The sequence below is a fragment of the Xiphophorus couchianus genome, chromosome 15 (assembly GCF_001444195.1).
Source record: "Xiphophorus couchianus chromosome 15, X_couchianus-1.0, whole genome shotgun sequence".
NCBI classification, from domain to species: domain Eukaryota; kingdom Metazoa; phylum Chordata; class Actinopteri; order Cyprinodontiformes; family Poeciliidae; genus Xiphophorus; species Xiphophorus couchianus.
Window position 1 is genome coordinate 19,946,783 of NC_040242.1, and position 27,824 is coordinate 19,974,606.

At 40.0% G+C, this 27,824-nt stretch overlaps 1 protein-coding gene across 3 annotated transcripts in view; it reads left to right on the forward strand.

Annotated features, from left to right (window-relative positions):
* Nucleotides 1-285: 285 nt before the first annotated feature.
* fam49a (family with sequence similarity 49 member A) overlaps nt 286-27,824 on the forward strand; it is a 32,094-nt gene continuing 4,555 nt past the window's right edge. Inside the window, exons 1-8 of one of the 3 annotated variants that reach the window (XM_028041076.1) lie at nt 286-460; nt 18,507-18,559; nt 23,387-23,466; nt 25,619-25,740; nt 26,470-26,575; nt 26,688-26,824; nt 26,915-26,992; nt 27,075-27,191. In XM_028041076.1, the coding sequence (XP_027896877.1) occupies nt 23,397-23,466; nt 25,619-25,740; nt 26,470-26,575; nt 26,688-26,824; nt 26,915-26,992; nt 27,075-27,191 (630 nt within the window). In that variant the 5' untranslated portion in view covers nt 286-460; nt 18,507-18,559; nt 23,387-23,396. Of the gene's footprint in view, nt 461-18,506; nt 18,560-23,386; nt 23,467-23,720; nt 23,811-25,618; nt 25,741-26,469; nt 26,576-26,687; nt 26,825-26,914; nt 26,993-27,074; nt 27,192-27,824 lie in introns of those variants that run through there. The other 2 variants (XM_028041075.1, XM_028041073.1) reach the window with 2 other exon arrangements.

Consider the following 27,824-nt stretch of genomic DNA (forward strand, 5'->3'; position numbering starts at 1 on the left):
CATTTTTTTATTTAGGTGAATGTAAATAACAGCGTAATTTGTCACCAGTGTTAGAGGACATATAATTATTATCATTAATAATGATTAGATTTTATTCTACATCTGATTTATCTAAGCCCATAAAGCTCTTCACAGCACCTCAGAAAGGACATGATTTAATGCATATCCATTGGGCAAAGAAGGTGAAAAACTGATTTTAATTGGCCCATTTTGCCCTGTCCCCAAATTTGACCAATCAGAGATGAGGAGGTGGGATTTAGATGTCTCGCGGTGGCCCAGCAGAGGGAGGATTCTCAGTCAGTTGTTGTCTGTTGCTGCTGGGGACACACTGAGTTGGAAAGGTCGGTGTGTGTTAATGCGTGTGTGTGAAAACTGTGAACTTCCTAAACTAAACCAGACCACTTCACGCTTCTCCGCCTACGTCAGTGAAAATACTACCCAGTGGGACCAACACCAACAGGTGAGTTCACCCTATATTTACATTATTTTCATGTTTCCAGGACTTTCGCTTGACTGGAGTTAGAACCAAGTTCTCTTTCCCTGTGAAATCAGTGACTGTCAAACGGGATGGGTTACCGCAGAGAGGAAGCGCTAACAATGCTAGGCAACTTTCAGTGCTAACTATATGGAGGAGTTTTCTTATGCTGTATAATTATGTCGCGGTTAAAATATAAAATTACCCGGTATTCATCCTGTTACGTGTCCATTTTGAACCCTTTTCTCTCTCTATTAAACAGCAGGACTGCTAACAGCTAGCCCTCAAACTTAGCTTGCTACTCTTCGGCTAAATTCCACTTTTCTCCTCTATTTTCCTTTTTATGGAATCATTTAGCCAGCTATATACAGCTTTGTTACGACTGGCTGAATTAGTCGCCGTGGGAAAAACTTTGGGACTCGAGTGGGCAATAATTTATAAGGGTGTACTAGCTGTTTTACAACCTCAACCTGACAGCATAGCATCATACCTTCACAGGCAGGTGGCTTATAGTGAAGTACTTTGCACTGCTGGACTGTCAATGTCATAAATCAGAACAAAACCTCTGTATAGCTTCACTTTAGTGTGTCAGGAGCTACCAACTCTTTACCTTAGCTGCTATTATTAACTCTAGGACTAGTTTAGTCAGTCTTGAAACTCTTTGTTTTGTCTCCGAAGTGATGAAAATAAACTCCTTCAAGTTAGCCCAGTTGCTTGTACGAGAACTAGGTCACATGGAGACTTTGAACTGCAGACTGGATGGGTGCTTAACCAAAAAACTGGTGCCTTCTGATTGGTTTCAGTGAACTGAACTGGCGCTCTTTTGTTCAAGACGACATACAGCAACAGCTGCACTCCCCAGTAACAACAAACTTATGAGTGTGTTTTCCCACATGGGTGTGTGTGTGTGTGTGTGTGTGTGTATGTATGTCTGTCGTGTTTCAGTCAGAATAGGGCTTGGAGGGTGCATTCGCAGCATGCCTGGCATGCCAGCTGAACTCAAGGTGCTGTTAAACATGCAGAACAATGGCTGGTGTGGACGAATCCTGATCTCTGCTGGAACGCGTTGTCTTGTTTTGCATGTTCGTTGGACAGATTAGCCTAGTTGTGTCTCTTGGCATTTACGTGGACACTGGGGACCCGCAGGCAGCGCTTACAGCGTTCTACTGATGCAGCGTGGAGCAGCCGGTGGGGGACCATTCAAACAAGCAAGAACATGTCATTTACAAGTTTGCTTTGGCAGGACCTGAACACAACGTGCGTGTGGGTGTGTTTGTGTGTGTGCCTGAAGATTGCATTTTGTATGTGACTGTGCAAACTTTTCTTCTTGTTGCAGAAAAACAGGATATGGTCTCGAGCGCGCCGTTTATCGGTGGCGTTTTTCGCCTTGTGGCTTTAACCTGCTTGAGTCTGGTGCACAGGAAAGCCTTTGTGTTGCAGCGCAATGTATCTTGTAGTATTTTACCACTGACTGACGCTTAAAAAAAAAAAAAAGACAAGAAGCAAATTATAGATCTGACAAACAAAGGAATGATTTCACTCTAATTTCTGCAAAAACAAATAGCCATCACTCCCATTAGAAGAAAACCAGCATGCACCTGATACAAGGCCAGCAAGCTAGTGTTGATACTTCCCTTTGAAGAGGGGAAATGCTTTGGTTGCAGCCATTTGGTTCAGATTACAAAGAAGGCATCTAACTACTGAAGTCTGCTACTTTAGACTGCCAATGGAGCTAGAAGGAGTAATGTTTTTTTGACTGGTCTACTGTCTTGTAGGCCTGTCTAGTGAGTAGACCTTTGAGAACACATTGTCAAATGTCGATAAGGATGAAATAGTATCTCCTCCATAACTTGCTTTTGTGAGTATTACGACGAAGATAATAATGATACACCGATAATCAACTGACAGATAAATTGGCCTTAATATTAAGTAGTCAGCCGATATTTATGTGAAACCGATCTTATCTACTTCAGCTAATATCTGAAAATCAGCAATGTTTGCTTAACAATAGCGATTTTTCTCCTCATATTTGGCAACTTTTCAGGTAAAAGCAAATCAATATCCGCCAAAAACGGACTCGGCCGGTCAGGCTTTTTTAAAGATCAATGATCGATCGGCCAGAAAACTGCAATTGGTGCACCCCTAGAAAAAAATAGTATGCAGTCTTTAAAGTCAAGACCAAATTTAAACTAAACAAACTGTTAGAGTTTTAGTATTCATACCCCTTTAACGTGTCCACGTCGCATCATATTACAATTATTAAATTTAATGTGTTTAATATAATTGTAATGGCATAATAATGCAAGAACACATTCTCAAAGTTCAATTAACTGTTTGACACCATAAAGTAAAATCTAGTGGTTTCCAATAGCAGGAACCAAAACTGTGGGGTAACCGCACAGTACAACTGAAGACCCTACAGTTGTCTGCTGCTGAACATTAAACTAACATCACCGTGACGACCAGGCAGCTCAAGGACATGCATAGAAATCTCTGTTTAGTAAAAATCTATATGTGAAACACACCACCTCCATGGTGAGACCCGGTGGTGGCTGTTTCATGCTGTTGGCAGGCTTTTCTCCTGCAGGGATAAATTCACATTAATGTGTTAGAATGGCCCAGTCAAAGTCAAGACCTGAATCCACCTGAGAATCTGTGAAAAGACTTGAAAAATTAATATTTGCAGATGCTTGTCATCTTTTTTTCCTCTTAAAACCAGACATGGTTGTACAGAGTTTTGGCTCAGGGAGGCTGAAGACAAATTTAAATCATCACTTTAAAAAAAAAAAAAAAAAGAAAAGTGTCCTTTTGCTTTCCACTTCACAAATATACACTACTGTTGTCCCGTCACATCAAACCCCAATAAAACACACTTTGCGGCTGAAACGCCACACAGTGTGGGGAAAATCTACTGGATTTGCAATGTTTTTGCGAACTTCGGCACGTCCCTGAATTCCTCTGATGCACTGTCTTTCGTGCCCTTATCTAATCTTATCTAATCGGCCAGTTGTATATTGCCCAACGATCGCTGCTGACTCAGCCAACGCTGCCATCTGGGCTGGACAAGGGGAAAAAAAAAAATTTGACACCCTCACTGGAGAGCCGCTAACAGATTTTGTGGGTGTGTAACAGACACAATCCAGAAAAAGTGTGAAAAACAATTTTACACTCCCTAGGAGTGGCCTAAAAGGCTTCAACGCTAGTGATCACCAGGAATTATTTCATTTAATTTTTTTAAAGTCAAAGCTATTTTAGAAATGGCTTAGAACAATCCAGCTTTGCTAATACAAAGAGTAGAGACAGCTTTGTATCTGTTTCTCACTTCTCCTCTGCTTTGACTGGAAGTCAGCATAACCATTCATTCAAGGTCAAACCCTCCAATAGAAAAGCTTGCCGCCTTCAGGAGCCCTTTCATTTTTTTATTTATTTATTTATTTTTAACAAAAATCCTAGTTGAAAGAACAAGCTTATTGTCTTAAAAGCTTAAAAATGTTTTTACCACTTAAACCCCTGAAGGTTCAATGTTCACCAGCATTAATGTTTCACAGCCTCCTGTTTTTTTTTTTTTTTTATTACCCTCAAAATAATGAGTTATTTGTCTGTGGTGGACCAAGGCTGGGTCGCTGTGAAATACCAGCCCCAAGCTTCCTGTTTTACCCCAAACTAGCCGTCTGCCTGCCGCTTTAATTGTCACTGAGAACAAGTGTGTGTACAACTGTGCTGCCTTGTGACCCTGCACACTTCCCACTCACGTTTCACTTTTTATGCTCACATCCTGTCAGGTCGGCGGCCGCTCTCTGTGAGTCTGCTGTACGGCTTCGATAAACTCTGCCTGGCTGTTCTAGGTTCTGTTTGTTAGGTGTAGGTTGCCTCTCTGTTGTTAATGCATTTCTCCTTTTTATAATAATAATTTTGAAAGAATGTTGGGAGTTTTTGCTTTGTTTTTTTCGACTTGCCACTTTAGAAAACATTCTACAACCCTCTCGTCTAGTCTACACATAACACTGCATTGCTGTAGTTTACACATCAACATTTTATCCAACATATAACTTATTTTAAAAATTGAAGTGAGGCTATATTGGCTCGATTAGAAAGCTTAATACTCAATTACATCAAGAAGAAAAATAGCAATGTGTCAAATCTTTGGCAATATAATTTTTTTAAATTGAATCAAATGTCCAGGGCTTTTATTGTGGCGAACTCAACACTAATTAACAGGGGTGCACCGACTGCAGTTTTCTGGCCGATCGCTAATCTCTAAAAAGCCTGATCTGCCGATACCACTTTTGTTTTTCTTTTTGTCTAAGACGTTGAGAAATATAACACTTCACACCCAATGCCTGATCCTTCAAATTTAAGTAGATTGGGGCCAGTTTAAATAATTAAACATTAATCTAATTAACCAAACTGCTCAGATTTCTGTACATTGTGGTTTTTTTACTACAGTGTATTGAGTGAATGATTTCAGAACAATCAGTACAGGAAGTGCTTTTATTTAGAAAAATGAGGCACATGTTTGTTTAGTTGTGAAATGATAAAAAAAAAAAAAAGAGAAAAAGTTTTTTCTTACACAGTTTCTGAGACATCCCTGTGGTCGAAGGCTATGAAGCTACAGCTAACATGAATGTGTTGTTCTAAACTAGGGCTGTGACATTAACACATTCATTTTGATTTGTTATTACAGGAGAAACAACACATTAAAAATTGAACTCATTTAATTGCACTGCGAGATGTAAACCCATAAGCTGTCTAAATAGCTGATATCATGAATGCAACACAGGGAGTGGAAATAAACTGCTTTGAGCGTAAACGTCACTGACGGCTGTTTCTATAGACGGCCAACATTTAAAATCTAAAGCCAAAAAATAGCTGTGGGGAAACGAGGCGTCCCGACCAGGCGAAAGGGGAAATAAAACAGCTGAAAATGTGTTGGCGTTGCCACGACAACATGCTTTCAATCCAGAAAGTTTACCTGTTTTATTTATTTATTTATTTTTTACTTTGTTGCATTTTGGTTCAGTCTGGGGGACGAGGTATTGAGAAAAATCCACTAAATGTGGAAGATTTAAAAATCACATTTCCACTAAAATGCCAGTCTAAGTCAATGTTTATAAACCCGACTCGCCATCTCTACATCATGCCAGAGAGGGCTGATACTGGGGGCAGGAAAGTTCTCCATATGCCCAGTTGATTTGTGCAAACCTCGTTCTTTGGCAGTTTGCATAAAAATGCCCAGAGCATCATGCTTTCTGGGACATTGGAAACTTGGAAAGCCACAGGAGGAAAAACTTGATTAGACCGTAATCTGGATTTGGGCTATGCTTATCTGTTCATTCTCTGCATTTCTGTCTTGCCCAAAAAGTCAGTGCTGCACACCACAGTTTTTGCTCTCAAGTCTTGCTTTGCTGACCTGCTGTGTGCTACTTGAACAGCGGAAGGTGTGTCACTTCTGCTCTGTGATTTCCACTTCTGTGTTTATCACCGCTACACAAATGTGAGAGACACAAATATGCAATAATTTGCGTCAAATTTTAGCTCGAGTAGTTGACAGAAATAATCCAAGCTTGTTCTGTGTTACTATTTTTGGTTAGTTTACAAAAAAAAAAGAAAAGGTCTGAGTTTTTATGGTCTTTTTTGCATTTATTCTGCATGTCTACAGTTACATCAACCTAGAAATGTTTTCTTTTATCGTTTATTGCAGCCTAATTACTCAATACTGTTATGACATTCGGGACACCCGTCACACTTTAGCAAGACTAAAGGCAGAACAATATGACAACAGATAGGGTTGGGCACACAGTTGTGAAACTAATTGTTTGTGAGGCAATTCTGCAAAGTTATGGCTTCAATGCAGAACCTAATTAAAATTAATCTGTTTGGTAATTAGGATTTTTAGGGAGTGGTTCCTGGACTGATTTTTAATTTAATTTGATACTAGTTTAACACTGAACATGCCTTAAAGTACTATTAGTTCTCTGCCATCCAGGTTCCTTTACTGTCTCATTGTGTGCTGTTAGCACCTTGTGCAAGCACTTCATTTTGTAACTAAATGTTGGTAACCACCTAGGCAGGGATGCTAAATTTACAGTGGCCACTCCAGAAACTGCATTTGTGTGTGTGTGTTTAAAAAATTTTTAAAAATGGTGATAATAGTGACCCAACAGTAGAGCCAGTGTTTGTGGAAAGTTGTGACTTGGTTTGTTTTGAAAAGAACCACCTCCGTTTGCCCTCCACTAAATGTACAATTTGATTCATTTTCTATAATAACTCGGCGACAATTTTCTTGCGTTTTAAACTGTTGAACTTATTTAACAGGTACACAGAAATCTGGACTCAAATTCAAATACATTGCAGCACGTCAGCACCTTTTACAGAAGGTAAACAATTTCCAATTTTTTTTGCTGCAATAGGCTTATTAGGTTTGCAGACTATCTATATTATTGTATAAGTCAGGCACTTGAAGGCTACTGGAAGCACTATTCAGCAGTTTCAGACAGAGAATTGCCCCCTCACACTGAGTGGAGGAGGGGATGTCAGTGCAAAACAAATACCTGAGGCAAGGGCTGAAAGAAAGGAAGCAAGTCTTTCATTAATTAAAACTAACATGCTTTTGGAAATTCACTACACATCAAACTATGTGTAGCAATGTACAACTCCCCACCCTGAAATTATTAGAATAATATGCCATACTTATTCAATGTATTAAAATTCCAAGTGAAAATTTCACATTAAAACGAACCAAACCCTTTGAAAAACCTGTTCCCCCTCTTCCCTGTAGTGGCACTGCACCAAGAACCACTGAAGGAAATAACACAAAAACCACAGAAGATAACTTGTTTCTTCAAAATATGTAAATAAAAATGGCAGATTTTAGCGGTTGATCACATGTTTTTGTTTTGGTTGTAATGTATTTACCCAGAATGCCCTGCGGTGTAATCACCTTCTTTTGCAGAAGTCTCTGGCCCGCTTACCGTTCATATTTGCATTCGAACCGTAATTCACTTCAGCCAAGCCGAGACCTAAGGTTTTTTTGGTCACACCTCCCTAGTTAAACCAGACTTTCTAGGTAAATGAACTAGAGTTTGATTAAAGTGGATTAAACAGGACTGTGTGAACACACCCTTAAAACAAGTATTGAAACAATACTTCAGCTTTATTTATTTTGTAGAAGCGAGTTGTTCAGAATTATTACATTTACCAATTAAAGATCAGATTTTTTGCTCCTGCATCTTTACTAGGTAGCCAGTAAATGTTTTGAGCACAAAATGAACAGGTCACTTCAGAACTGCTGTGATTCTGACTTGGCCACCTATCTCTTTCAGAGAAAGTCCTCTTTGGTGACGATTGCTTAATGCCATCCCATACACACATGCTGACAGAAGTTTCACACAAGAACCCGTCTCACGCAGACATGGCTCCCTTTGTATCTGCGCTGCTGTTGACATGCCGGACTTGGCAGAACAGAAGTGGCATTGAACAGAGACGTAGAAGGAATTTCTACGCCCGAAGTCCTTCTCTCTACTGCCAGTGGTATCCAACCTCCTCCTTCTCTTCTCCAAATACCATACCAGTAAGTAGAAAAGCAGTTTTTTTGCTTTTCTACTTACTTTTTGCCTTCATTTGAGCTATTGTTCTCTCATCACACTTTTAAATGCCTTCCCAGTATCTCTCTATCCCTGTTCTCTGTCTCTGTGTTGACTGAGGTCCAATGAGTTCATCACTAGGGTCATTGACAACCCCTTTCTCATCAAACTGAACACTGGGAGGGTTTTGTCCCGTCGCGCCAGAGGCCAGATGTGACGATGGGAGTTTGTATTGAGCAAGTGTAAAACCGAAGCATCAGGCCCAGCTGGATGAAGCGAAGGGCATGCCGAGCCAGCAGTTTAACTGAGTGGAGTGCTTCTATAAGGAAGAGGAGGAAGAGAAGGCTCTGTCCTTCATTTTGGTGTTACAAGCAACTGTGTAGCTGTGTGTGTGTGTGTGTGTATGTATGTGTGTGAGTGAGTGAGAGAGAGCTGTGTGCTGCATTGTTTCTGAGCTGGGGCTTGTCTGAGAGCAACAACAGAAATGAAGTGACACACGACTCGGCACTGACTCCCGAAGAGTTCTCCAGGGTGGATTGAGTGTTTGTACTGCGGCCGGTGGTGGGATTAAAAGTATCAGAGAAACAACAGCGGGAAGCAAGACTGCCATTGTGGTGGCACTGGGCAGGTTTCCCCTTCTCCACCCAGTCTGCCCTAAATCCACCCACCCTCCGACCCCCCTGGCCTGTGTCCATATTAGGGCAAAACTCAGCCAACCTCCCCACAAGCTGAGCTCAGACGGTGGCCCCCTCCTCTCCCAGCACGTCCTGCTGTCACATTTGCTCCAGCAAATTCAACCCAATTCAAAGGGCCACTTGGCCAGCCAGTCAAAACAGCAAAGGGATTTAATGGATGCAGGAGTGCTAACGTCAGTTTGCCTGTTTCTGTGTAATGTCTGGGCTGTTGCGTGTGCCCGGTTGCCAAGTAGCTTCTAGGTACATACTGCACATGCTCAAGTTTAGTGTGCAATCACACCAGCTCTATTTAGTCCACTTTAATCAAACTTCAGTCCGTTTGTCTAGAAAGTCCGGTTTGTTTGGGGAAGTGTGAATGTGGAATCGAACTCTGAGGCAGACCAAAAAAAGCAAACACTGGTCTGCCTATAACCTAGCTCTCCAAGGTTTTCCCCAGTGTATTATAAGCCTGGTCCCCCACCAGGCTAAGTGTTGTTTATTTATTTTAAATAGTTTTTTTTTTGTACGCTCGTTTCAGTGACAATAAAGATGGATTAAACTAGGTTTATACTTGACGCATTGAATTGCGCCAGCCCTGCATCTGACGATCGGCATCGCATACAGTTATTTCCAAAATCTGATGCCTGCACATGCAAATCCAAATTTTTGTAAATTTTAACATTTACAAAAATTTGATGGACTGTCACTGATGAACTGTCCTAGCACTGTTTAGCAGGTTTTCTTAGAGAAACCCTGTAGGTCTCTGTATGGTTGAAGTGAACTCATGTCAAATGCATATGAGAATGCTAAGTGGACCGGAGACCCCACCAAAAGCAGCAAGCGGTCTATAGCACAGGGCACTCTGGGGAAATACAACCAAAACAAATGTGCGAGTTTAGCGCTAGTGAGAAATGGCTCATAGTCTTTTATCAACGACAGAAGAGAAATCCTACAACCACTAAAATCTGACACCACTCCATTTTGTTTACATTTTGTGAAGAAAGAAGTTGCACTCAGTGTCTTCTTCAGAGGTTTTTGTGTCATTTCCTCTGGTCATTCTTGGTGCAGCGCCACTATGGGGGTGAACAGGTGTTTTAAAAGGTTTGGTTGATTTGACACAGTGCAGTGTGAAAGCGAACAACAGCAGCTGAAGATGAAGCAAATATTGCAGTTTTGGTTCCCAATGGAAACGATTCTACTGGACTATCAGGTGTGAAAACACCCTAAACATTACATCAACCTGTTCAGGGTTGTTTGTGTCTGTAATTGCTCTGAGTCTAGGGATGGTTATGCTACTATTTTGGGGTGTTTGCCATAAATGACCAAGGTAGTATATGGAGCTCTAGATGCTAATATCTGTGGCTGATCTTATTTCAGTCACACAGACTCTTTTTAAACAGCTGGTTTGTGCTTCCCCGACAGTTTCCAAGCTACTTCCAAACAGACGTTATTTTGGTCAATGGTGTTGATTTTGGTTTCCCGCAGGTATACAGTAGTTTGAATTGATAGTCAAAAAGTTCTAGGTGAGCACTACATTTGAGAGTGTTGTAAAACATTACAACACTCTCAAATCACACACACAATTATGTATATATATTGTCTGTCTCCATGTGCATTACCCATTAAATAGCTGTAGTATTGCACAGTTATAATCTAAAGATGGCACAAATCATTTGGACAATACCGATACTGATCTTTGCTAGTTTGAATCAAGTGAGCATTATTAATTAGCTGTTGAATTAACCCGTGTGTGCAGTCAGCTGCTCTGTAAACACACAGCTCGTAGCTAGTGTAATTTTAAAACACTGCTACCTTAATAAGATTGTCAGAGTAACTTTGCCTCACATGTAAGCAGGGGAAAAGTCAGTCAGAGGCCGTCTGAGTGCAGCAGTAGATTGGTAAGGGGGGAGTTACTCTATGCTTCAAAGAGAGGGAGAAAACATTCTCATCTAATTATAGGGCCTTTAAGGTGTAGAAACATTTTGATGTAAAGTTAAACTTTTAAACAAACTTGGCATAACCAACAAAATTGAATTGCATTCAACTGAACAGAACTAGACAGGTCTTGTAATTTCATGGTGACACTAATGCTAGCCCTTTTACCAGACTGCTCTTTAAAAATACATAAATCTTCAAATTGCTGTCAGTGCTTTGAGGCAAAAAGAACCAGCTGATGCCTTGACTTTGAATTCACAAGTGCGCCATATCATCTTGTTTTTAAGCTGTTTGAAAATGTCCTCACCTGCTTCTCTTATGGGGGTTATTTTTCTTTTTAGCTTTAGCATTCCTGAAATTTTCCTTCTGTCTAGCTTCTTCTGTCTCTGGGATTTATCAGAACTATAACAATCAGATTTAGAGTCTTGATGTCCCAGTGGTTATATCTTAAAAATGAGATGTCTGTCGCAGATGACATACCAGGCTACAGGCAAAATAAAAAAAGATCAATACATCGTGTCACTTTTCTTCCTTTAACTGTTTATATATTTCTTTTCTTCTGTAACCCAGGCTTTCCCTCTTTAACCCTGCAGCTGCTGGAAGACACCCGATGGACTCTGCGTTGTGTTTGTGTGAGGGTGGGATGTGTTCCGTGCAGGAGGAATCAGACAGGCGGCTCGTCGTTGTGGGGAGACTTTGGCGCGTTTATTTTGTTCACCTTACAGGCAGTAAACACACTGTCAGCATTCAATCGTTTTTTTCTTTTTACAAAATAATCAAACATCACCAAAATAAAATGTAATTTATACTTAACAGACAAACAGAGATGGATCGGTATATTAATATACTGTATATGTTACACCGAGCTAGCAGAGCTGCTGCTTACCTTACAGGCAGTAAACACACTGTAAAGAATACGGCAGTTCGCGCGCAGAAATCCCCTGCGCTACGGTGTCCCCGGCAGGACAAACATGTCGGAATTGTGGTAGTGCCAGCAATTACAGAAAACAACAGCACCCTCTTTTGGAACATTTATGCTTTACACTTCAAATCGTTTTAATTTAGAATTTTGTCTATTCGTTAAATTCTTTTTCATTTATGTTCTCCTTTTTTATCATTTTGATTTCAGTAAGAATTTATATTTGTTGTAAAATAGTCAGTGGTTATTTAATTCTTGTGGACGTGTCATATAAGGTGATAGAAGTTTTAATTGGACATTGTTGTCATTGGTTTAATGTGACAATAAGTTGGAAACTACAGAGTTAGAATAACTAGTGTGAAAATACTTCTTTGTCCTGAACTAGAAAAAGAAGCGGATGGTCACAAGTGTCACGGCCACCTGCACCTTGTTGCTTCTGATTGGTTCTTTCAGTTAGTTTGACATTGAATTGTCTTACAGCTAAATGAAACAAAAACAATGGCTTGGGATATTACTGTCGAATATTGTTTGTAATGATGTGGATTGCAAATAAAGCACTTTTTGTTGTTGTCAGCACAATGTTCCCATGCCTCTTAAGCCCCTTTTTCACAGGCGTAGCTTTAACCAAGTCTTTGCCAGTCAACCATGGCTGGATTCATCTACATTTGCAGGCCCAAGGTTCCTTCCTGTTTGGAACTATCTCAGGGTGCAGTAAGCCAGACTTAGCCAGGTATTATGCCTAAGTGGTTTGTTTGGCAGCAGACTGCATTCATTGATCGGCCCGTGGCTTTAAGTCACTGTAGGAGCAAAAGCGGTACTCGTGGAAGACTGAATTGGGCAACCTTCAACAAACAAATGTACTGAGAGATTTTAGAGAAACTGACTGCCCAATGGTATACACACAAAATGACACCTTCGGAGCATCGACCACAGCTCCCGCTTGCTCACGTTCCCACATTTCTATTAGCATTCCTGCCCATATTCACGCCCACTTAAAGGAACAAACTGCCATTGGAGACAAGCCCAAATTGGCTAGACCCAAACCAGACATTATCCGGTTAGAGTGAGACTTAACAATGGACAAGGGGCTTTAGTGACCTTTAGGACCTTGGTTACCAGTATGTGTTGATAGTGTCAGCATCAAGGACAGTGAAAGTGTGTTGTTGGGTCATGCTATCTTGTATTTAAAGAAATTGTTTAGATTTGGATCTAGGTTGGAAAAAAAATAGGCATGTCAGAAAATACATGACCAAATTAAAGTAAAATCCAAAGCAAACAGATGTCTTTGGACAGTTAAAGACTTGAGTTATGTACGCCATTGTTTACAAGACAGTTTCGTTTCACCTCATTACACGTCAAAGAGTCGTTGAACAAACACTTTCAATTGGTCATCGGCTGAACCAGATTCCTCAAACTGCAGATCAAGTTCAGCTAGTTCTGAGCTGTGCATCCATAACTTCCTGGTAAGCGCCTGAGTTATTTTTATATTGAGAGTTTTAATCCTTTAGTTTGTAATATTAGAATTGTAATTAACAAAACCCCAGCAAACAGAGAAAGGTGTTTTTATAAAGAGGAAGTAAATCATTAGAAATATCCTGGTAATAGTTCTGTAAATGTGCACTTTACACACAGGAAGCTGTGCTGAGCTGGTATGAGAACAAAGGAACTTAAATGTGGCTATCACACATTACAGTTCATGAGGTTTTTTTATTCAAGGGAGTAGGCTTACAGGTTTCCTGTTTCACTCTATTATCATTTTTAAAATAAGCATAGTGCTAGGTTTTTATAGACCAAAAGAATGAAGTCAAATATGATCAGATTTGTCCTTGTTTACCCCTCCACTCACAGCTCACTGAGCTGTTATGAATCCATCATCCATCCATTCATTCACCGTTGCCAGGCAGAAAGGAATAGCGACGCGTCAGACACATTTATTTACTACAGTGGGGTTGCTGTCTCCTGACCCGTTCAGTGCTCTTTAAAGGTTAACCCATCTTTGAACTCTTCAAGTGTGTCGGCAGCCAAATGTGTCTCCTCCACCCACCCTCAACCACCTATTCTCTCCATCTTTTCTAAATACGTTTGCGTTCTTGTTTTTGTACGTACTTCAGCTAACCTGGGATGCTAGTTTGCTGTTTGCTGCTTCCCACAGTAGCACACCAGCTGTTGTTGCGTGACTGGGAGTCCTGCTGGAAATGCGCGTTTCCAAGTGGTTGACATGATGCTCATCCATGGAAAATAATTGATTTGTGGCTCAATCTTGCGAACATCAGCAGCTGTGTCACCATCCAGGGTTCCTGTTGCAAGTTACAAAGAGGGGAAAACAACGTATTTGGATCTGAGCACTATTTCTAAGACTGCAAGCAACCTTTTCTTAATCCTCCTTTATTCTTTTGATTGTGATTGAGCGACTGGCTCTATTCAAGGAAATATGTTTACCACAAGATTAGCACTTCTTTGAAACTCCCTGAACTTTATTCAATCAATCAATTGATCAGTTTATTCACTCGATTTAACAGATTTCGTCATTAATTCAAAAGTACATGCTCTTACAACACCTGTTAATGCACAAGTGAAAAGGGAGCCGGAAGAAGAAAAACCTGCCCCTTTCTCAATAATAAAAATTTTCATGGCTGTATAAAGTAAATTAACAATGTAAGTTGAAAACAATATTTAATTCTCCACATTATTAACTCGGAGATGTATAAACGTTGATCATTTTGCTCTTGTAAAGCGTTGTAAGGTAACTAATGGAATTTGGGCGCTTTCCTATTGTAGGAATTTAAATGAAGCATTAACGAAAGAAAACAATAGGTTTGTTTTAGTGAAAGTGGGTCACAGTCTGGTCCTCCCTTAGGACAGCTGAATGACTTGATTAAATGCAAAAGATCCTTATTGTTGAAGCCCATAAGAGTTTTTTTTCTTTTCAAGACAGAGTGTTAATTTTTCTTTTTTTTTAAGTCGATCCATCTTTCCTAAAGCCGTAGGAGATAACAGATGAAACATTAGCTATTTCCATAGGACATTTATGGCTGGGAAGTATGACAATAGTAGACTGTGAAGGATTGTTCAGAATCTGCCAAAACAAAGAGATTTGCTCATAGGGTCCCATAATTTTACTGTTATGAATTTATTTGGTCATTTTTTGGAAGTGATCTTTCCCACCTGGGTTTTCTCTGACAATCTAAATAATGTTTTTCACCATTTATGCCGATATCACCAGTGAAGGAGCAGCAAAACAAAGACTTTACTGGTTGCTGGAGCTTTAGAAAAATGTGTTAAGAAGCTCAGTTGAGGTAAAAAGCTCATGAATGTTTGTTTTAAAGCTCCATGAGCTGGGAGAGTCTTTTGTTTTCTACTGTAAACTGTAGTTGTTGATTATTTAAGCACAACATTAACTAAATGCATTTACATCTAGTTTCTTGGATACACCTAACTTTGTTGGCTGTTCCTAAATTTAAATTTTTTTGTATTTTATTTTGTTCAATAAACTTTTGCTTTAATTTTCCTAATTATCCTCATCACACCCATAAAGTCTCCACCCAGTTTCTATATTGGCCTTTTTGTCTTACCAGCAACTAGATGGCAGCTTTCATTATGACACACCTACATTATGACACATTTCACTGTAGGTGTGTCTTCTGTTCCCTGTTGTCAACAGGGATGTAGCTGATGTCAACATTTGTAGAGGGAAATCGTAGAGGGAAATGTGACGCATGTGGTTCAGACAGAGATTCAAGTACAATTGATTTGGACTTAAAGGCCTGCATCCATCAAACCATCGGTTTTGTCTGTAAACTGGGAAATGAGTCAGAGCAGATACTCTGAGTGCTGCATTTCTTTGTTATTTCAATGTGATCGTGACAACGTGAATTAACAGAAATCTGTTGTTTTAAGCTTTTAGGTGCTAAGACGCAGTGTCTTCTCTGCATGACGAGTTCAAACAATGTGATTGAGATTTGATAAAAATCCAACATTCAGGAATCCTTCGAGATGGATTCAGATTTATTCATATCCCAAATGGGCAATTAATGTTACAAGCAAGTATAAAAAGTAAAGGACAAAGTATCCAAGATTAAAAAGTAATTTAAAAAATATATACCAAAAGGACATGAAATGCAAATCAATACATAATGGGAAGAGTACAGCAGTGTATTTTATTATTGACTGACAGTTACAACAAACATTAAATCAGGTGCAAGTCCCCCTACCTTGTCCTGCATTAAAAAGAGATATTGCTGTAGGAACAAAAGAGTGCTTGTACCTGCTACTTTTTATACTAACAACAGACTTCATTTGGTTCTGCACACACCGATCAGCCAGCATCACAAGGATGTTACACACTAAATATTCAAAAATAGAAATGATTGCACTGTTTTGTGATCGTTACCACCACGTGTTGTTTTTTTGTGGTTGTCTTTTTTGGGAGGGGGGGTCCAGAGGAAAATTCCACCGTAGCTGTCGAATGACATTTCCTGAAAAACATGTTTATTTTTTCGACGTCTGCACACATCTCCCTCTGTGCTAACTGGCTCCACCACACGCTGGGATGATTGTCAGATTTACTGACTTAATATGCCCAACCGACTGGCTCTTACGCCGGCTGCACGCCTCAGTGTGCTATTGTTTCATTGAACGGCTCACTTGCTGCAATAACTACCTGGCTGCAGTGAAAAGTTGGATAGATGAGCAACTGGCTCACCACTTCATGGCAGGACGGGAATTTCTATATTTTCATCGGACATGATGTGCGCAGCTTGGTTATGATGAACGACCATTCTGGGTGCTCTGAACTCTGCAATGGTGACACCTGTCTGGCTGGAAAAACAAGAAAGATTTTTAGTTTGAGTGGAGAGCAGAATAAAAGACAGAGAGGGTTGGGCTGGAGGAAAGCAGAGAACTGGAAGGAAGCTGGCTGTATGTTTGGAGCTGTTGGTGCTGCTCTCGTCAGTCTGTGCCGTCCACATGGTGTTTTGGCAAAATGTTGGAAAGCTCCAGAGGGAACACAAAAATGTGACATCATGTGCATGTGCCTGGATATGAAGTAATATTGTGGTGAAAGTTACTCTGTGACAGACCACAGGAAGCTAACATGTTAGCCATAAAAAGTCTTTGCCATCCATTGATTCATTCTACAGAAGATTAAATTCACTCTTGACTACAGCAATCTTTGAGCAAACCATTTATGACTTTATGGTTGTATCTCATCATTGTGATGCAACATGTATGTTTCTTTTGTATGAACTGATCAAATGAATACATTTATTACTGGTATTTTAACTTGAAATGGCCTGTTCTGGTTCAGTTTCCTCTCATCCTCATGAAGTCATTGTACTTTCCAGCTTTCAGGAATTTGGACCAATGGTGAGCACATTGCCTAAAACACGAATAGCGCAGCTAATTTTTCCTTTAGCGCTTTTGCTAACTTTGAAAACATTTAGCATACTTAGCTTCCTCTAAATTAAGTTCCCCCATAAATTATAAAGTGTTAATTTACTTGACTGTTTTATAAACTTTTAGTTAAATAAAGTTCAACATCGGTGTTAACGTTTTGATCATCAGCTGTTAAGAGTTCTTCAAGTAGTTAAATGTTTATACCAATGCTCTTATTTTGAAGTGGCTGGAGATCATTTACACAGCAGTTCCGTTTCCTCTTCTCGTGTGCCCCCACCCCCACCCTCATGATTGCATTTCAAACAAAAAACATACACAACATATAAATTATGCCAAAGCTAAATCGATGCTGGAGCGTTGTAGTCTTTAATGGGCAGATATCATTTGGATTGAAGCTAGCGCTTTAGCATTAGCTCCTGCTAAATAACCGTGATGGTGTCCTGCGTTAACGTTAGCGGAACTAATGTTTGTGATTAGCACACTAGAGTTATCGCAGCTAACTTTGTAGCTAGCAGCGCCCACCAGTCGTCATTAGCTTTTCCTGATATCAACAGTGTAAATAGCCTGAAGCTTGCACATGGCGATAAATTAATGGCTGCTTTTGTCATGTATTCACCAGCTGTGCTCTTTGTTTTGCCAGAGCTATATGTTGGTAAAAACCTTGAGTTTAATTAATCTCAAGCAGGCATGGTTATCATGTTTATTGTGGAGAGCTAATGAGAAAATGCTAATGTGTTGTATGGTCTACTCTCACTGGCATTTTTTCAGTTTTAATCTATTGGCTTGTTACAGTTTGACCACGTTACTTCTCCTCCCATGAAGACAAAACGTTTCAGCCATGCTAATAATAATAAATATATTCTAATCACCATACAGCGTAGTATATCTAAAACAGCTAGATAACACTTAACATTAGCAAGCTGTAATTCTTCTTCAGAGAGTTGTACCCAACAATAAATTACAGCACATGGGTCTATAAAACAGCATTCTAAGACACAACCCTGTAATATAATGTTATCAATTATCCTTAACAGCTTTATTGTTGATATTTGTGTTTGTTCTGCCTCCTTAATTTAGATCTGCTCGCATTTCGGGGAGTCTGTACGTATAGACTCGCCTGCAGTCATATTTCGACCGATGTGTTGAATGATGAGCCTGTCATCTGTTTGTTTATCACCTCCTCTGAGTCTGGATGGAGTTACGGCCAATCATGGTGACCAGCAGCCGCCACAGTTTGTCTCAGGCTATTTAATACTCAGATAAACACGCAGCAGTCTTAACTCTTCTTCCATATGACACACAGGAGGGTAGGTTTCACCGCTGAATAATTCAGTTCTGGGTTTTTATCTCTGTATTGTTTGTCGAGTGCTTGCTAGGGAAGAGAAAGGTAATTGAATAGTTCATAACGATGAACAGCTCATGTTACCGTTTTCTTTCTTTTTTTCTTCTTTCCAGTCTGAACATGTTCATGCAGCAAATATTGTTTGAACTTATTTCTTCTTTTTTTTTCTTTCTTTTTTTTTTAGGGAACAGGAAACGAATGATCTAGACAACAACCTGAGGTCCTCCACTGGAGAAGGTATGGCTAAAGCACGGGCACCTCCACATCCAAAAAGGAGAGAAATGTTTAACCAGCTTGTTTGACTTGGATCACGATCTAATCCCCCCTCTAAGGCCCATCAGCTTGCTAACAACACTGCGGTTTACGTGATTATAGCCGGGATTAGGTTGCTCTTCCATCATTAAGCTCCGAATCCTTTTTTTTTTCCGTCCGAGAAGACACAGAAGAGAGTCTATTTTTAAAGAGAAATTCCAGTTTTCTCCTGAAATTTACTGCTAAAAATTAGACTTTTTATGTCAGGTATCCAAATGTGTCTGGGTCCAAAATGAATTTAAAAAATGACAAGCGCACTGAAATGAGCATGTGGGATGTGAAGGCATTGCTGTAAAAATGTAACTTGTAAAACGTTTTTGTTTGTTTTTTTCAAAATAAGCCTAATGATCTTCTAAGAACATGTAAATTTGGAGGATTGTTGCTCCCAGGCTACAGGGCATAAAACTGCCTCTAAAATGAATGGAAAAAGCCTTGAGATAGCTTCACACGCTGCAGCAGGAATGCTGATGATGTTCTTTAAGTTTTCATCACTACAGTTTATCCAGGTTAGCCAATATTATACATACCCCCTGCAAATTTAGGTTTAAATAGTTGTTTGTTTTAAACTATCATGCCTTTTCAGAATCGAAGAGACTTTGTTCCATTTGTGAAGGAAGCTAAAGATTAGGGTAATGGCGAAGGGGCCTCCACGCTTTCTATTTTTTCCCATTGATTATTGAACATGACTTTTATTGTTTTTCATTTTATCCATAACTGATACTCCTTTGTCCTACATGATCTCCTAACAAGGAACAAACTTCTCGGTTGAACAAAAGTAAATTTAAACTAAATTTGCAGTGACGAGAATATGTTTGACTTGATCGTATCTGTCTAGTACTGGAATTTTTTTTAAGATATGTTCTTAAGCCATGACATCTTGTACATGGAAATACTTTTTTAGTTTTCAGTTGTTTCACAAACTCTTTCTCCGTATTTCCGTGAAATGCCCCTTTAATTAAGCCGACTTAATGGTAGACACTCTGGAAAAGAGGAAAGTCAAAGTTTCCACTTTCAATCCAGGCGATGCAGATGAATGGTTGTGAAAGAGGAACTGGCTTCACTAGAAAAATTCCCTGAGTGTTTTTCCTGCCCTGTGGTATTAGGGCCGCTGCCTGGAGAGGAGAACGTTTCACGTAACAAAGTGTTTTGTGTTTCTGTGAAGCTCAGCGGATATTCAAGCTGCCTTGTTTTTTGCCACAGTTTGTTCCTCAGTGCTACTTTTTCTGGGAGATTGAAGACAGCCGGGTTTAATGTGCATTCGTGCTGAAACCTTGGATTTACACAAATACTTCAGGTTCATTTTCAGGTTTCTGCGCACTTCTGCTGTTGAGCATTTTTTTCATGAAAATTTTTTCTTTCAAACAATTAAACGGGCAACATGGCATGTAGCCATTCAGATATGTTGAAACTCCGGCAGCTTTTCTCATTCTGTCTGTCTTTCTGTCTTTTTCTGTCTGTCTTATTTTCTGTCTCTCGGTCTGTCTGTCTGTTTCCATCTCTTTCTGTCTCATTTTGTCTGTCTGTCTTTCTGTGTCTGTCTTTCTTGGTTTAACTATGTGCATACATCCCACTATTGATCAGCAGGTTGCAAAAAAAAACAAAACAAAAAAAAAAACACCTGCTTTTTGTTTTCTGAAACAGATTTGTCTTTTAACTTTAATAAAAACATTTGTAGCTGAAGGTGATCTTAGAACTAGTCCTACTGTAGTACCCAAAACCTGCTGTAGCCAAACCAAAACCTCATTTGGTGTGTTTTTGACATTATCATCCCGTTTAAAACACCCACTAATCTCCATATGTCTGTTGAAGATTTTTCATCTTAATTATTTCATCATTGTTCACTGCCCTATGATGCTGTGGGGCCGTGAAACAGCCCCACAGCATCATGCTGCCACCCCGAGATTGACATCTTTATAGCTGTAGATGTTGTTTCTTACTCAGCCTCTGAGATGGGCTTCCATAATCTGAATAAAAATCTGTAGCTCGTTCTGTCTAGAGGAGTAGTCAGAAGCTTTTGGGGTCAATGTACAACTTGAACAACAGATTAATCATTTGACCCAGGAAGAGCAGTTTAAAGGCAGAGTTAATGACTTTCCTGTCAGTGATGACTGTATGTACAGTAAACCTCTGAGTGGAACTCGCTATATATCACATGTGTACATTTATGAACAGATTTCACTGAAATATACAAATATGTATGTAGTTCTACAGTCGAGCCAGCTAACTGCTTTAAATTATGCAGGGAGATATTTCTGTTGCGAGGTTGTTATGGCAACAGACTCTTGATGCGTGAATGAAACAGAAAAGAAGTCAACTCCTTCAGTTCATGATAAACAGTTATGATTATACAGAAAAATAGCCACAATAATAGTAATTTTTCCTTTCTAATAGACCCATCAGTGTAAAAGCTCTTGGAGTTTGTTCTGTAAGTATCTAAAAATAGCTGAAAACAAATGCTTCTTTGATCACATTATCCACCAGAACTCATATTTATCTGTGGAGAGGCCACGTGATCTTTATCTCTAATGTTACTTTCACTTTTTGTAATTTATGAGTACTGGACGAGGTGTAGTGAGTGAGTGAGTGTGTGGAAGAACTTGTAGCTGCAGGTTAAACTCTGCCCGGAGAAAAATCAGGCTCCTAAAGCAACATGTATAGACATGGCATCCTTGTAGCCCAGCTTTTATCTTCGCTGCTTGAATATATAAACGAACTGACACTGCCCCCTTGTGGTGCCTCGTCGTGTCTGGCTGAGACTGGAATGCATGTGCGTAAAAGTTGTTAATCGGTTCAAATCTGAACATATTTATATTCAAAAGTATCAAAGCAGGTCCTGTAGGGAAAACTGTACAGCCTGTTACAATGAAGGCTGAAGAGTTTCTGATGAGGACGACCTTGGAGGGGGGAGTTAGGAGGGATGAATCCTCGGCGAAAAAATAGTCGACAGCTTGCTGGAGGCTGTGCTGTGTGATTATCATGTGCACACCGCAGCACAGTGCGTCTTTTGTTGCCACTCCACCACAAACCATGAAAGTTCGAACTTTGTGTGTGAGAAAGTTGTTGGTGTCTTTCGGCTCCTTTACATAGAGCTCCATCTTTGGACGTCCGACCTTAAAATTCCTTCTTAAAAATAATTTTTTGTTTGTTTTTAGTTACAATTCCAGCACCAGTGTGACGTCGGAGTCCTAACCGTAATGCTCACCCTCTTCTACGTTTAAAAACCTGCTCTGATTACAGAGTTTATGACCACCCTCCACTGTTGGGGACTTTTGCCTGGAAATTACTACCTACCTGCTGCTTTTTGCCTCCAGTAAAAGCTCCAGAGTGCACAGCTGTAATTTAGGGCTCCACCCCGGTGTTAAGCCACAGACACAAATTCAAAACAGTTGAGAAGCTGGTTCAGATTCTCAGAGGGTTTTTGGGGTACATTTAGCTCTCCAAACCTCTTGATCGATCTGGAAACCGATTCAAACTCACATGTAACACAAAACAGGAAGCTAGTTGTGTTTGTATGAAATTAAATGAGATGAGTTTAAAATCAAAGATCAAGCAGTTGGTGAAAAAAATTAGAAAAGTAATCATTTGGCAATATATGGATCTGACAAAATGTCGAACATGAAATGGTCTCTCGGAAAAAGTGAAGTTCAAACTATTGTATGGAGCTTATTTAATCAAATTAACTTTATTTATAAAGCACATTTGGGGCAACCAGGGGTTAAACAATAAACTGTAAAATAATAACAAATGGCCATGGTCATGACCGAAAGAACGAGATCGCGGATACAAGCGGCCGAAATGGGTTTTCTCCGTAGGGTGGCTGGGCTCTCCCTTAGAGATAGGGTGAGAAGCTCAGACATCCGGGAGGGACTCAGAGTAGAGCCGCTGCTCCTTCACATCGAGAGGAGCCAGTTGAGGTGGCTTGGGCATCTGGTCAGGATGCCTCCTGGACGCCTCCCTGGTGAGGTGTTCCGGGCACGTCCCACCGGGAGGAGGCCCCGGGGAAGACCCAGGACACGCTGGAGAGACTATGTCTCTCGGCTGGCCTGGGAACGCCTCGGGATTCCCCCGGAAGAGCTGGAAGAAGTGGCCGGGGAGAGGGAAGTCTGGGCCTCCCTTCTGAAGCTGCTACCCCCGCGACCCGACCTCGGATAAGCGGAGGAAGATGGATGGATGGATGGATGGCCACAAAACATTCAATTTAACTAGGAAAAACATAGAAATAATTTCTACAACATGAAATGTATAACAAGTAACAAAAAAGTGACACTGAAAGATGATAAAATATAGAGATGGATACGTCATTCAACCAAGAACTTTGCCGTTGGATAGAAAATAAGACAGCCATCTTTCAAAATATATTTCTTGGCAGTACAGATGAATGGTCAACAGGACATAAAACTCTGCATATCATCTGCACAACAATGAAATGTGAAGTATTGATCAATGATGTGACTCAACGGATTGCCTGAATAAAAGCGGTCCAAACATGACTCCCTGAGGAACTCCTTAACTAATAGACACTGGCAGCCAGACTAGTCAGTCGGTTAAATAAATCTCATCTCTGAAGCAACATGGAAAACAACAAACCTACTTGTTCACTCCGGGTGATTACCATTTTATGCCAGAGAATGTGTATTATGTGAACATAGACTGTCTTATTGTTGACTTGTGTGTTTATATATATATATGTATGTATATATATATATATATATATATATATGTTTTTTTTAACCCATTTATTTTGACCATCAGGTTTGCTGGAATGGGTAACCTGCTAAAAGTCCTTACAAGAGAAATAGAGAACTATCCACACTTTTTCCTGGACTTTGAAAGTAAGTCTGTGATCTGAGTGGAGCGTCATGTGTGGAGGGGGGTGAAGCCTAACCTGCTCCTGTCTCCTTTCTGTCAGCCGATTTCTGCGCAAGACGGAACAAAACAAACAAACAAAAAAACAAACTCGTTTCGCTCTCTGCTTCTGCGCTTCTTCCTTCTTTCTCAGCACAGCTATGACCTCCTGCTCTGTTAATGACTCTTTTTTTTAACATAAACGCCTTCTTTTCCTTTCCCTGTGTTTTTCCTTTCTTCATGTCTTGCAGAAACCAAATGGGGAATCTGTTAAAAGTGCTCACTTGTACAGAGCTTGAACAGGGACCAAACTTTTTCCTTGACTTTGAAAGTGAGCACGACTTTATTCCTGTCCCTTTTCTAAACTCCCAACACGCCTACCATCTTTCTTTTAATTTTTTCCCCCCTGAACATCTTTCCTTTAGTGTGGCTGGTCAGGGGTCAGCCCATTCAATGTCTCAATTGTCTCTCTTTGAATTTCTAATGTCTCCTCTGTTATGTTTCATTCATCTTTTTGTGAAAGAAGAAGCCTGACCTTTTGACCTGTGCCGTCTGCTTTCACTAAGTTCTCTGTATGCATCAGTGTTCGTTTCTGAAATTAGTGTACACATTTGCATAAAGTGTCAGTTCCTCTATGATCCGAGGCAGTAACTAGGGTAAATCTAATATAGACTGGTGGATTTTGGCTTCGGCCTTCTGCTGAGACCTCCCACAGAAGAAGAAGAAACAACTCACACTACATCTCCACAGTGGCATTTCAGCTGTTCTCCCACTGCAGTCAACCTCGGGCTTTGTTTATTCAGCAGAGAGGAAATGATGGGAGTAGAACGGTTTTGAAATGCAAAACAGACCCGAGACACAGTGTTAATGTCAGGGATTTTCTATATATAGAGCTGCTCCAGGAGATTCATGCACACATTATACTGTTATATATGTAAGGAGCTGATATTAGCCTACATGCTAGTTTTGTAGACCTCTAATTTTCTAGCTTATCTCACTAATCCCAAACCATCTAAAGCTGTTTTCCAGTTACTGCCGCCATGCATTCAGATTCCAGTGAAAGATTCACATTCATCATCATTATTATTTATTGTCTTCATGGTAATGAGTTTTAAAAACAAGAAACGGGCGCACAAGTTTTCATTTATTTCCACATGGAGTTCAAAGCTTTATATATAGACTCAAATATACTGTATACCTACACCTGGTGATGTAATGGTGATATTTAGGGTTGTCCCAATCCAATATTGATATTGATATCAGCCAAAAAAACGAGTATCGGATTATGTCAGCGTACATCTAAACTATAAGCACTTCGCTCCAGCATTTAGTCTGCCCCATTGGTTAATAATAAGTAGGTCAGTTGTTTTCATACCCGTTGTTGTTGTTGAGTACTGTTCTCCCTCTAAGTAATATGACTTCAACAAGTATTTTCCAACATTCCACATGACAAAATGAGTAGTAAAAGCATATATGATACGTGCTCATAGCGCAAGGGTCAATGTCAGTATCTGCCAGTACTCAAAGCTGCAGTATCGGAGAAGAAAAGATTTTATCAGGACACCTCTACTAGTATTTAGATTAATATCCTGTCAAAATTTGCTGAGAAACATCACGCTTTTTGATGCGATCAGTTAGATTATTGCATAATTCTGGGTGGATGTGGGAACTTTAATTTTTGTAAAGAACGCTTCACACTGGAACTGAAAGACATTTTAAATATCGAAAATAAAATATGACGATTAAAAACAAAAAATTAAATGTGGAAGAAAAAAAGAATCATTTACAACCAAAGCCATAAATAAAATGGATTATGATGTCTTTGTAAACAAAATTGCCCTTCAAAAGATATTAATCATATGAATGGAAATTGTCAAACTCATTTTAATTTATGATGCCATTAATTGACTATTAACTCGTGTGACTTGTGCACCCAGTTCTTGTTTTTAATGCTGTTTTTTTTAACTCCCATCTAAAAGAAATGGTTGAAATTAATGATTAAAATCCCCAAAAGCTAATATGATGTCAAGAGGATAAAAACTGAGATTTTTTACTTCAGCCAAGAATAAAATCCCTGTACAGCCTGAAGTAATTAATTGTTGAGGAGTATAAATGATTGGAGTTTTGATTTGTTCATAGATGCACAGCCGACAGAAGGCGAGTGTAAGGTGTGGAACCAGGTGAACTCGGTCCTGCAGGACTCTGAGAGCATCCTGACGGGGCTGCAGGGGTACAAAGGGGCGGGGCTGGAGATCAGAGATGTAAGAAAACACACATCACACACACGCTTTAGGATTTGCTTCAAGGAATAACTGGGAATAAAGCTGCGGTATTTAACTTTTATAGAAAATATGTGTTTTTTACATATTTGTTAAAACTGTCACCATGTCGTGACAGTTTATCAATCAAGTTTATTTGTATAGCAAGGCGGTTCAGTTTGCTTTACAAAATAAAAGCACAAAATTACGAAGTTAAAAAGAAAATACCTTATGAGACGGATAATCTGTGAAAAAATTAATTTCCTCTACTTCCTCCCTGAGCTACTCGCAACCAAAACCAACCAGTCAGAACCAGGAGGAGTGTCTTAGCGCTGTCAATCAAGCTCACGTTCACGCTTCTCCATGTGTTAATGGAGAAGAAATAACTTACCTTTACAGGAAAACCGTTTATCCACCGTCATCAGTGGTTATGCGAACTAACCTTAGGATTCACGACAGCAGCATAGCAGAGAGCAAGAGATGGCGAGAGAGGGGAGGCGGAAGGGAGGGTTGGAGTTGCGCCACGAGGATGGTGATTGACAGTGCTAAGACCTGGTTGTTTCTAGTTAGCACTGGGAGAAGGCAGAGGAGCTTTTTTATTACACAGATTGTCTGTTTCATACGCGACGGAGTTTTAACAAATATGTCAAAAAAAAATTTCTATAATACTTACATACTGCAGTTTCAAATCATCCAACTAATAATTTAACTTTTTGCTTTCTGCCTCTCCAGGCGATCCAGAATCCCAGTGACATGTCGCTGCAGGAGCGAGCCTGGAACTCCGTCTGCCCGCTGGTCATCAAACTCAAGACGTTCTACAGTTTCTCCCTCAGACTAGGTGACCCCACATTGATCCCACACTGCCATACACTTAGTCACACAATGTGAATGTGTCTTTTCACAGCCAAACAGAACTATTTTAGTCTTATGAAATGCCTTATGCTATGCAGAGGAGGCTTTGAAGAGTTTGCTGAAGTCGCTTACTTGCCCGCCCCTCACTCCTACTCAGCATCTGGAGAGGGAGCAGGCGCTGGCCAAACAGTTCGCTGAGATCCTCCACTTCACTCTGCGCTTTGACGAGCTCAAGGTCCACTACACACACAGACCAACACACTCCCACCCTCACATAAAAGCGCCGTGTGTGTTGACCGAGGATTGTTTGGATGTCTTGACACAGATGAGGATTCCTGCCATCCAGAACGACTTCAGCTACTACAGGAGGACCATCAGTCGGAACCGGATAAAAAACATGAATGTAAGACGACTTTTTTCTTGATCATTAAACACACACAAAAAAAAAGCATTTCACCCCGTTAATTGTGTGTTTTCATTCATAGTTGGACATTGAAAATGAAGTCAACAATGAGATGGCCAACCGAATGTCTCTGTTCTACGCTGAGGCCACGCCCATGCTGAAAACACTGAGCACCGCGACGACAAACTTTGTGTCTGAGGTGAGAGCGCTGCTGCAACATAACCGTCTAATTATCCTTCAGTCAAACGTACAGGGGGACTGGAGGGGAAATATCAAAACTAGTGGTGTAGCGGTAATAGAGTTCATTTCAGGGCCTGTAATTAATGAATGCCAAGCCATGTATTGACAAAATAAGCAACGTTTTCAGCTCAAATACACTTTTTGCTTCTAAATTATTGAATGAATAGATGCATGAGCCCAAAAACAAAGATATTTGTTGTTTTTAATCTTTTACATAACCATTAGATTGGTGCAAAGTGTTGTTATACCCAATCAGGAACCACTGATCATTCATGGACCTTCTTTAGAAATATGGGCTGTGGATGCTAACTTTAGCATTGGGGACATTTGTCCTGCTACAACATGGTTAGCATTGAGATGCTACTTTAGGCTTGAATAGCTGATAGGCTAACAATAGTTGTTACCAGCATCCAATCAGATATTTTTTAAAAACAGAAATGAGCCCTGTGTGGGCCAGGAAAAGCAGCATTGTGGTCCAGGGCTGCTGTTAGCGGATGTCGCTTGGGCGTCAAATTTATCAGTGTATCAGAAATATACACAAATACAAAGTTCCTGCTTGGAACTTTTGTCAATTAAGAATTGTTTTAAAAAT